This window comes from Schistocerca piceifrons, chromosome 6 (assembly GCF_021461385.2).
Source record: "Schistocerca piceifrons isolate TAMUIC-IGC-003096 chromosome 6, iqSchPice1.1, whole genome shotgun sequence".
NCBI lineage: Eukaryota > Metazoa > Arthropoda > Insecta > Orthoptera > Acrididae > Schistocerca > Schistocerca piceifrons.
This window is the reverse complement of record NC_060143.1, coordinates 94,194,426-94,206,824: the sequence shown is the minus strand read 5'-3', so window position 1 is coordinate 94,206,824 and position 12,399 is coordinate 94,194,426. Positions and strand designations below refer to the sequence as shown.

The 12,399-nt window shown below is 38.2% G+C and overlaps 1 protein-coding gene across 2 annotated transcripts in view; it reads left to right on the top strand.

Annotated features, from left to right (window-relative positions):
* Positions 1–12,399, top strand: part of LOC124803130 (etoposide-induced protein 2.4 homolog) — a 41,217-nt gene that overhangs the window by 5,263 nt on the left and 23,555 nt on the right. For both annotated transcript variants that reach the window (XM_047264310.1, XM_047264309.1), the window contains exons 4-5: positions 5,047–5,166; positions 6,318–6,541. In XM_047264310.1, the coding sequence (XP_047120266.1) occupies positions 5,047–5,166; positions 6,318–6,541 (344 nt within the window). The remainder of the gene's footprint in view (positions 1–5,046; positions 5,167–6,317; positions 6,542–12,399) is intronic.

Here is a 12,399-nt window from a genome sequence, read left to right as displayed (position 1 = left end):
TTGGAAATAGAAAAATTCCCAGAAGAACCAAATATACACACACACGCACACACACACACTTATACTTTTGCAAACCATAGGAATAAGCAAATCATATCAGATAAGTTTTCCAGGATTATCTGTCTGAAACGAAGCCACCCTCTCCATGGTATCATTGCTTCATCAAGAGAAAGTTCCTGTTCTGCTTTGTATATGGTCTGAAAGTTATCTAGGAGGTACTTTAGCACAGGTTTGATTTTGTAAAGTCTGTTTTTCTGACTGCTTTAGAAGGAATTGTCCTTGAAATGCCACAATTTTGATATCTGCTCAAATCGATTTCTGCTCATTAGCTTGCCAATCATCGGTCTCTCTTTTAGAGGATCTGTTGACCAACAGTCCTTTAAAAATCTTTTTTTATTTGCACTATCAAGATAATCAGGCCCAGAATTTTTTTCAGTTCAACAGCAATGATATTTGTAAATTTAGGAGACTTCAGAGATTCTTTGTAATAGTTTTTGTTTTGTTTGTACTATGAATTTGATTGTGTACACATCTGATCAAACAATTAATCCCCTAAAAATAATTCCACAGTGCTTAGAATGCTGGTGATCTCAGTGGGAAGGGTTTTTGCTCCTGGAATTTGCCAAAATGTTTCTAAAATAACATCTTGCCCTTCTTCAGCCAACTTTCACTTTCAGAAGCTTCATCATCTAAATAGTTCATAATTATCTCACTCTAGTTGATGATAGCCACATTGTTTTCTTCTTTACTTCCACTACTACTCTCAGTAACATCATCTGAATCACTTGGAACATCAGAGCAATTGTTCGCAAATAGTTCAGCAAGAATCTTGCTTTCTGTCAACTTTTTTCGTGCCATACCACACAAGGAAACAACTACAGTACTTACAATTTCGTGGTACTGATTGTTGGCTGTGAAACGAAAGATTAAAATAAGTCCACAGTGTTGTTCACTGCACTGAACCTTCCAATTTATATGTAGCCTTTTGTTAAATTGAAATAGTTGCTGGCATGAGCAGCAGGTCTCAGAAAATGCGCACAGGATAAAAAATGTAAATTTACGTGATCCATCTACAATAGTTGGATGCGGAAACACGTAAATCTACATGAACCGAATGCAATGTGTTAACAACATTTTTGGGAAGAGGGTAGACTCCACAGGCTTCAAAGAGAGTGTTGTCATTATTCACATCTCCTACATCACTGTCACTATCTTCACCATTGCTGCTGCTATCTCCCCTAATCATCTTTCATGCCTTCTTAGAGTTCAGCTCCTTGTTACCGTGCCTCTTCAAAGATGTGCCACATATGTTTTGAAATATTGGTCCATTTTGTGGAAGTAAGACTGTCCAATGCCTCACGCACTAAGAAATCGACGTCTTTTAAATTAAGACTTTTACTTCTGTACTGAAGAGGGGCAGCAGCCTTTTCAGTAGTTGCAAGGGCAACAGTCTGGATGATTGACTGATCTGGCCTTGTAACAATAACCAAAACGGCCTTGCTGTGCTGGTACTGCGAACGGCTGAAAGCAAGGGGAAACTACAGCCGTAATTTTTCCCGAGGGCATGCAGCTTTAAGAAATAAAAACTTTGAGGTTCGCCGATGACATTGTAATTCTGTCAGAGACAGCAAAGGACTTGGAAGAGCAGTTGAATGGAATGGACAGTGTCTTGAAAGGAGGATATAAGATGAACATCAACAAAAGCAAAACAAGGATAATGGAATGTAGTCTAATTAAGTCGGGTGATGCTGAGGGAATTAGATTAGGAAATGAGGCACTTAAAGTAGTAAAGGAGTTTTGCTATTTGGGGAGCAAAATAACTGATGATGGTCGAAGTAGAGAGGATATAAAATGTAGGCTGGCAATGGCAAGGAAAGCGTTTCTGAAGAAGAGAAATTTGTTAACATCCAGTATAGATTTAAGTGTCAGGAAGTCATTTCTGAAAGTATTCGTATGGAGTGTAGCCATGTATGGAAGTGAAACATGGACGATAAATAGTTTGGACAAGAAGAGAATAGAAGCTTTCGAAATGTGGTGCTACAGAAGAATGCTGAAGATTAGATGGGTAGATCACATAACTAATGAGGAAGTATTGAATAGGCTTGGGGAGAAGAGAAGTTTGTGGCACAACTTGACCAGAAGAAGGGATCGATTGGTAGGACATGTTCTGAGGCATCAAGGGATCACCAATTTAGTATTGGAGGGCAGCGTGGAGGGTAAAAATCGTAGAGGGAGACCAAGAGATGAATACACTAAGCAGATTCAGAAGGATGTAGGTTGCAGTAGGTACTGGGAGATGAAAAAGCTTGCACAGGATAGAGTAGCATGGAGAGCTGCATCAAACCAGTCTCAGAACTGAAGACCACAACAACAACAACACAAAATATAACTTCACATGAGTTCTGTTACCTTGAAGTGGCCGTGATATGGGGGCAGGTGTAAGACTCTTGATGATTTTCTTCTGCAATGTTGTCAATATCATAAATGCATAAATGGTATTACGTCATGTGTACTCTTTCCCAATTTCCAACAGTTATGTCCCCCCCCCTAAATGAATCTATGCTGTTCTTCTATAGCCAGTCCACTATGTCGCTCTTCCTGCTGTTGCGTATAGGGGACTAGTTTAACAGATTAAAGTGATATGGTACATTGTCCAATGTTGTGTGGAGTTCTTACATGTGTTCAGAAGCAAAGTGTGTACAAACCATTTTTTAACATTCATTGCCGTAATCTCCTTGTGGTAGTGCCAAGTTTTACTGACGTAACTGTTTGGTACAAACCCACCATTTTTTCCGGCATGTAAAATAATGAACTGACTGGAGCTTTCATTGTCCCTTGCGCTGTGTGACCAGTCCGCACACTCAGTCTGGAATGACCAACATTCACCCACATTTCTTCCAACCTAATGGTTTCATTAGGTATACTTTGATACTACCCTAAAAGAAAAGTCGTGTTCAGGCAACATTATCCTCTTGTTCAAGCAGAAACTCTTGCTCCAGTAAAATTTTTCCATCAAAACACTATCTTCTTCAGTACAACAGAAAGACTGATTTTTTTTTTTTTTTCCTCTGAAAAACAACTCACTGTCTCATAGCGAGAGAAGCAGCGCCTTCCGCGTTGGATACTTTTTCCACATGTAATATTAATAAAAATGTCACTGAACGTATACAGCTCTGTTATTTTAGCGGCATGCACTCTGCTCTTCCCTGTAGTTGAAAGAGCAGCAGTTGACTCTTGTTGATGTCCAGCACACTTCTCCTTAATTATTTTCTTCACAGAAGTCATACCAGTTTTTGGTGGAGCATAGTTCAGTGACTTACGACAATGGTATAAGAGTCCTGCATTACCCCTGTCTTACTCAAAATAATGTCATGCATTAGGTACAAGGATTATTAGATTCACTCTTTAAGGTAGTGCCCTCGCCTACTTTCCTACAGTTAGAGGAAGAGTTTACATGACATACGTTTGAAAAAATGACACTTTACATTGCACTGTTAACACGAACTGAATCAGTAACACACGCTCCACAACAGTTGATGAACACATGACAGATGCTTTGCAGCCACTAAGAGAGCATGACACCACATCTTGAGTGATAGGGGTGGAAAACCTGGCACCATCACTATGGTTACATTTACGAATTGCTAATGTGTCCACTCCACACACAATGCAGTCCATGTGGCGTAAAGTGTCATGAGGGACATTTTGTAGTGACCTGACTATAACACCTGGGGGGGGGGGGGAGTGAGTGAGTTGGCTCATGAAAGTTAATGAGAACTAATGGTTTTACTCTAAGTAAAGTGTAGCTGTGATGATAGTTTGTAACAAGTTAAAAAAGTTAGAACGATGTGTTGGACCTGGACAAATCGTCACTTTGAGACAGTCTGTGAGATTTGCTCAAATGGTGCACATCTAATTGGTAGCATGCTGCTAATAAAATGCCGTGATCGAATCTCAGTCTTGCAAACTATTTTAATGCTACTCGCAGTGATTACAGCAAATAACTTAGCTGAGAATAAGAAAATAATTCTCAGTTTGTGGACTCGGGACTTCCGTCTCAAGCAGAGTTAATAATCAGTACAGACTAGTCTTACATGTCTGAAAATCTTAATACGAAGAAAAGTCTACAGCAATGGATATCAGATAGTGGCTGCTGCTGTTGAAGATTTAACATCTTCAACAGCAGTGGCCACTATTTGATATCCACTGCTGTAGACTTTTCTTAATGTTAAGATCTTCAGATATACTCATCCATGTTGCTTCTACAAGTTTTCTCTGCTGTCTTCTACCTTCTTATCATGAGGTCATTACCCCTATCTTTCCTTGCACCCAGTAAGGATCTTCCATGGTCCATCTAACATTAATTTGCCAAGGTACATTTCTCACCCTCGTTTCAATCATAACTGTCTTCTGCTTCAATCTGTTCCATCATAGCATTTATTTGTTTTCCTGTCCCTCCCAGTAATACCTAAAATATCAGTAGTCAGTTTTTGAATAATGTTTACATTACAAGTCCAGGTCTCACTTCTATATTACAAAACTGGCAATGCACCCTAATGTAAGCCTTCCTTTGAAGAAGTCATATCAGAAGCTTGGTTTTGAAAACATTATTTAGTTTACCAAAATCACTCCAGGCAATTTTTACTCTTTTGTTTACTTTCACCCAGTTGTGGAACTATCTACACTGTAGACAAACAGTAGAATGTCATACACAAAATGTAGTTAGTTCAGTTATGGTCCAAATTTCCTGTAATTTTCTCAGTTTAAACACCTGAAAACCTTCTGTAGGATTTCTGAGAGTAATTTTGGTGATACAGAATGTCCTTGCCTGACATCTGTTTCAGTTCTGAATTTTTCACTGTCCTGGTGACTCTAATGGAAGCTAAATTAAATAATGGACAATAATTTTGATATTTCCGTGCTCTATATCTTAAATACTGTGCAGAAATGTGTGTTTCTGAATCATTTAGACAGTCACATATTATTAGAACTAATAACACTTAAGTTGAAAATTTTTGTTACTCTCGTAATATTTTTTTTCTTAAGGATATTGCAGATTCTGCGTACAGACATACCAGAGGGCGTCCACAAATGTTGAGTAGTGTCAGCAAATTGATTGCAGACCTATTATTCAGCATATTAGTACAGGCATTGTTCCTCGTTCAGGTAAGATTTGATTTGCCTTAAAGTTAATGTGTTATGGTTATCATAAGAAATAATTTGATGTTACTATGATTTTCTGTTATTTCCTTTTGTTATATATATTGCAGTGCCCTTAGAATGTAGCTGGTGTACTACAGTTTAGCATATTGTAAAGAGAAATCCAAATTAATTTTTCTTAATACTGAAATCTCCCAAAACTTAGTTAGTTGCATGTTTTAAACAGATTCATCTTAACGATTCGTTGAGTATGTGGACTGACTGTAGCCTTAGATATTTCTTCACCAACTCGCAGTCAGATTGTTACTTTTCAAACTTACCTAGGCTTTGGGGTACACTACAGATCAGTATTTTACCACAACTAAGATTTTGTATTCGCATTCGTTGGCTTTACCAGCTCACACCTGACGTGTAACCTTTCAACTTAATCTATACTTTGGGCTACAGTACAGTTGAGTCCATCACCACAACCTACATTCCAAAAAATAAGAAAAAAATATTGCCAATGTATTGTTCTCTTCCTGTTCACGCATATGACATAATATGCCACTATGTAATTAAGTTATAGGATGAAGCTGACGTCCAGTATCAGTAAGTTCGGTTGACCCAAAAATGCAAATTATAAAAAAATGAACTTGCTTACTTAGGTACATAATCTGTATCCCATACTGCTGCTTTATACACTCAAGGCACTATGAAGTGCATTTATCTGAATGGATAAAATTCTGTCAGTTCTTGGTTGAATCTTTCAATGTGGTGTGGAAGATAGGGCATTAAATACAGCGTCATTTATAGTTAAGCGTTAAATCGTACAGTTTTTTCTTGTTTTTGTAACTTATAGGAATTGAGCAATCTCCTGACATTACATGCAAAACTTGTTACTTATATACTGAATTATTTGGCCTCTGATGCTGTTTTTCAAACAATTCCAGTGCAAGACAAACTTGTATACTGCTAACTTTAAAATATGCCACATTGCCTCAAAGAATCAAAAGGAATATTTGCTTAACTTCCACAACAAACTTCATATCTTGCTGCCTCAAGTGCAGGAGGCTGCCATGGTTCAGACTTTATCTGTATTTTCTTATTTCTTTACTTATTTGTTCGTATAAATTTTTCTCAGCTAACTGATTTTTTAATTTTTTCTTTAATTTCAGAGCATGCTCGTGAGCTTATTACCAATAATGTTTCTCAATGAACTACTGAGCCTAATTCACATGTGTATGCTATATTCTCTATATTCATTTGAATATAAGTGGTTAAACATGGGCTGGGAGCTACACCAGCGTTTGAATTTCATGGAAAACAACTGGCCATACTTTGTAGGTTTTGGTCTGCCTCTCGCAGTACTCACTGCATTGCCCTCATCATTCATTGTAAGGTGAGTTTCTTCTGTTACGCCGTGCGGTCTGAGGCGTCTTGTCATGGTCCACGCAGCTCCCTTCCCCTCGGAGGTTGCAAGTCCTCCATCGGGCATGGGTGCATGTGTTGTCCTTAGCATAAATTAGTTTAAGTTAGATTGAGTAGTATGTAAGCTTATGGACCTATGACCTCAGCAGTTTGGTCCCATAAGACCTTACCACAAATTTCCAAATTTCTTCTGTTATTCTTTTCCTCAGTAGAAAAAGTGTATGTGATTAATTTCAGTGTCACTGCTGAAACAAAAAGTATTTTTTATGACTTTTAGTTTGTAAGCATCTTTTGTTAATGCAACAGAAAGGAATATCTATACGTTTGTAATAATGCTGTAGTAATATACAGCATCAAAACAGACAAAAATACTAAAGATTGATGACAACAAAAATATTTGCAAATTATTTTTTAATCCTAATGCATGACAAAAGGAAGAAAAAAGCCAGAGCAGAAGTTCAGCAAAATTGTAATATTTTCTAAAAGTACTCAGTTTTCCATCTTTGAATGGAAATCATTGGAACACATTGCAAAAGATGAAAACTTGTATGAAAGTTTACATTCAGTAATTTTCAGTGAGGGACTTCTGAGCTGTTAAATGAAACACACTGTATTTTTTCAATTCTTTTAGTCAAGTCTTCCTTTATGGTCCTGGCTAATGTTAAGGCTTTACCTGAGCAGCAGGAAACTGTGATGATCAAACAGTTTGCTGCTATGTTGGCAACTCCAGTATTTTTACATGATGAAGTTGACATCTGTCACTAAAAATCATAGTATTGGTATCTGATAGTTAATGACTTCCCATTTCTATGATATTTCTCTTTCCCCCCACTCAAATGTTTGTCATGGTCAGTGCTGTAGCAACCTGATGCCTCATATTAATACCATATGGAAATAGAAGTTGCATCTTGTACATTTAATGCTTAGTTTATTGTGACTGCTCTGTCACAATCTCAGTCCATTACCCTACATTCTTCTTGCATGACACCAATGAATTGTTACTCTCCAAAGAACCACTATGGTTTGTTCATATTGCAGTTGTTTCGGGTGCCAGGCAGCAGAATGCTTAAGTTCTTAAATCAGGAGATAAAAAAACTAAAAATAAATACCCCGAAGACAAAATTCATTCTCTCAGTGACCACACTGGCTCCGAAACGGAAGATAATAGAGAGAAGGCTGAAATACTGAATTCGGTCTTCTGAAGTTGTTTAACCGCAGAAGATTATAACACTGTCCCTCATTTCACTGATCGTACGAACATCAAAATGACAGATATTGTGATAACCGATTGTGAAATTGTAAAGCAGCTACAATTGCTTAGTAACGGAAAGGCTTCAGGATCAAATGAGATGCCTATAAGATTCTTTAAAGATTATGCGAAAGAACTTGCTCCCCTTCTAGCAGTAATTTATCGTAGATCGCTTGAGCAACGAAAGGTATCTAATGACTGGAAAGAAGCGCATGTCATTCCCATTTTTCAGAAAGGCCGTAAGAGAGATCCACAGGATTATAGATCTATGACATTGACGTCAGTCTGTTGTAGAATTATGGAACATGTTTTACGCTCAAGAATTACGACGTTTTTGGAGAATGAACATGTCCTCTATAAAAATCAATATGGATTCTGCAAACAGAGATCCTGCGAAACTCGGCTCTCTCTGTTCCTCCATGAGATCCACAGCGCAGTGGACAATGTCGCTAAGGTTGATGCTGTGTTCCTTGATTTCAGTAAGGCATTTGACACTGTTCCGCATTGGCGTTTAAAGAAGAAAAACATGAGCTTACGGAGTATCGGAGCAGACCTGTGATTAGATTCAAGGCTTTATTGCAGATAGAACTCAACACATCGCTCTTAACAGAACCAAATCAGCAGATGTAAAGGTAATATCCAGAGTACCACAGGGAAGTGTGATAGGACCATTGCTGATTACAATATATATAAATGATCTAGTAGAAAGCGTCAGATGCTCTTTAAGCTATTGGCAGATGATGCAGTTGTCTATACCAAAGTAGCAATGCCAGAAGATAGTAAGAATTTGCAGAACGACCTGCAGAGAATTGATGAATGGTGCAGGCTCTGGCAGTTGACCCTGTACGTAAATAAATGTAACATATTGTACATATGTAGGAAAAGAAATCCACTACTGTATAGCTGCACTATTGATGACAAACAGCTGGAGACAGCGTTTACCGTAAAATGTCTGGGCATATCTATCCACAGCGACCTGAAGTGGAATGACCATATAAAACAGATAGTGGGAAAAGCAGACACCAGGCTGTGATTCATCGGAAGCATCTTAAGGAAATGTAACTCATCCACAAAAGAAGTGGCTTATAAGGCGCTTGTTCGCCCAATTCTTGATTATTGTTCATCTATCTGGGATCCCCATCAGGTAGGACTGATAGAGGAGATTGAGAAGACCCAACGAAGACCGGCGCGTTTCGTCATGGGGTCATTTAGCTGGCGAGAGAGAGTTACGGAGATGCTAAACAAACTCCACTGGCAGATGTTACAAGAGAGGCATTGTGCATCATGGAGACATTTACTATTGAAATTTCGGGACAGTACTTTTCAGGAGGAGTTGGACAACATATTACTTCCCTCCACATACATCTCGTGTACTGACCAAGACTAGAAACTTCAAGAAATTAGAGCCAATACAGAGGTTTACCGACACACATTCTTCCTATGCACTATTCATGAATGGAACAGGGTTGGAGGGATCAGATAGTGGTACTGAAAGTACCCTCCACCACACACCATTAGGTGGCTTGCGTAGTATAATGTAGATTGATGGTTATAGACAAGAAAGGTGGTGGAGGTAAGACTGACGTAAAAATAGGTAGTAAACAACCCAAAGAAGTAACTGAATTTTACCATCTCAATAGCAGTATGGAGGAAGACAGTAGATGTGTGAGGAAGAAGAACAATGCCTTCCAAGAGTGCTTTCACAATAAGAAGAACCTTGTATTGAAAAGCACATCAGTTTCCACACTAAGAAAAGATTTGTGTGTAGTGTCCTGACATACGGATAGGAAATCTGGACACTAGCGACGGAGAGATCTGACCTCAAAGCTGCAGAAATGTGGCTCTGGAGGAGATTTATGACAAAATAGCTGGACTGGCAGGAAAAAAAAAAGAAAAGAGATGGCTCTAAAGGAAATAGAAGAAAAGAGAGAACTACTGAAAGTTAGAGACTTGCTTAAAGCAAAACTCATTAGACACTTAATTAGACATGATACTCTGATACAAAACATTTTCAGAGGCAAGATCGTAGGGGAGAAAATGAGGGGACGACCAAGAAAATCCTAGTTAAAAAAATCTAATTATTTCATATGATAATTTTTTGTTATTCTGATTATTAAATTCATTTTGATGTTAAATTCTCAGAATTAGTCTGATTTTGTTCACAAGTCTATACAGAAGATCCAGGTGAGGTAGCAACTCCTGTGAGCAAAGATTAGTCAACTGCCAGAGGGACTCCACATTGCGCAGTGTGGGCCCAAATAGTGAAGCTGGAAGCATGAGGCTTGAAATAGGTTGACTGTCTAGCAGGCCTGTCCGCAACATCCAGCATTCTCATTGCCTGTCAACAGCATCCAGCATTCTCATTAAGCTGTACTATTGTAACGAAATCTTGATGACTGATTAATAAGTAGCTGATATAATTTGATTTGAGTCTCACAAACTATCATTTATTTGACTTCTTTCTCTTGGCAATTCATTTTCATGCAATTAACATAATGGCAAGACTTGTGATCATTTGATAACAAGTCTCATCACAGCATGTGCATACTGAGAAGATATAAAGCCACAACTCTGTTCCATGCATGCGTATGTGAAAATACCAAAGAATAACTGTATATTACAGTTATGATATGATACACTGCCAGTGGGGCTACATAATTACCACAGTTAATAATTTGACATAGACATACTGAACTGTCAGATCAGAGGAGAGGTGATACTACAACAGGATCATTGAGATCAAACCCATATTTTCTTTTAATTACTTTTTACGCATTGTTAATACTGCTTTAAACTTCGAAACTGTGTGTGTTATTCATTTATCATATCTGTGTCCCTGTTTTTGCTAATATTGTGAAGTGAATTTCAGTGGAAGGCATGTTTCTTGGGTGGAATGTTGCCACTGAAGTAGTGACAAAATATGAGTATAATAATATTATGAAAAGGATAGTTGCTACTCACCATATAGCAGAGATGCTGAATACCCGCAGATAGGCACAACAAAAAGATTGTCAGCAAGTAAGTGGTTGTGGTTTTTTTTGTGTGTGTGTGTGTGTGTGTGTGTGTGTGTGTGTGTGTGTGCGTGTGCATTTCTGATGAAGGCCTCTTTGACCAAAAACTTACTTGCGGACAATCTTTTTGTTTGCCTATCTGTGGGTACGGGTACTCAGTATCTCTGCTATATGGCAAGAAGCAACTATCCTTTTCATAATATTGTTATTATTCATCATGGATTTTCCATTGCTTAAAATATAAAGTACATATTCCAGTTCAGAAATCAAATGCAGCTTTGATCTTAAGTAAACTAGTAAACCAGATGAGATATTAATGGGTCATAAATGAAATATGCAGCTCCCTGGTGGGCTTTGTTCAACTACATGGGCAATGGTATGTTGTTCAAATCAAAGTCTGAATGGAAATGGTAAAATAATGAGATGCAGTGTGCTAAGTTTTATTTTGGAGTGTTGGCCTTAGAGATGTAAATACTTGGAGCGTCTGGTGATCAGTGAAGGGTATTTTTAGAAACAAAGCTCAGGTGTAGTTACTTGTAAAAAGATATACTAAAGCTCTTTGTGTCATTTTGTTGTTGGAATATAGGTAAAATCAAACAGTGGAAACTCCAACTTGGAATATCAACAGTATAAGAGAAAGTGATTGCTACTCACTGTGAAGATGACCGATTGAGTTGCAGACAGGCACAATGGAAAGACACTTACACATTAGCTTTCAGCAGAAAAGGAAACACATAGTCATTCACTTAAGCAAGCACACCTCATGCACACATGACATGGCATTCATGTGTGAGGTGAGGTGTGCTTGTGTGCATGCGTGGGTATGTGTATGTGTGGAGAGGGCTGTGGTTCCTTTCCTGAAGAAGGCTTTGGCCAAAAGCTAATGTATAAGTGTCTTTTCGTTGTGCCTGTCTGCAACATGTCATCTTTACAGTGAGAAGTAATCCATCTTTTCCTTGTACTGTTAGATATAGGTAATATTCGGCTAAAAAATTAACTTACAAAGCTACGTCTGTGAAAAAACTGGAAGTGAATACCACAGGTATTCTGGGTATAGATAAGTGCAGCACAATGAAGCAGATCAGTGATAGAACAATACAGTTGCGATGTCTGTGCAACATAGTAACCGGTTGATAGATTTTTACAGAAAAGTTGGAAGCGTGCTAAAGCAGTATAGTGGAACAACTTTCCATAATACTTTTTTTAAATATAAAATGAGTGTTGCTGTATCTGTATTTGCATTGTAATATCCTGTTACTTGTGCCAGCCAAATATTTCAAATGGTCTCTGAGTGTTCTGATGTGGTACATTTGTTCCGGTGACCTAACATTTTCATATTTAGCATCATGAAATTTGGCTGTTGGAACATATTCTTTCATACTTTGTGCTACAGAGGAGTTTCCACAACATCCATACAGATTAGCCCCCCCCCCCCCACCCACCCACCCACACACACACACACACACACACACACACACACACACACACACACACACACAGAGAGAGAGAGAGAGAGAGAGAGAGAGAGAGAGAGAGAGAGAGATATTCATTTGTATATTGTATTGGGCT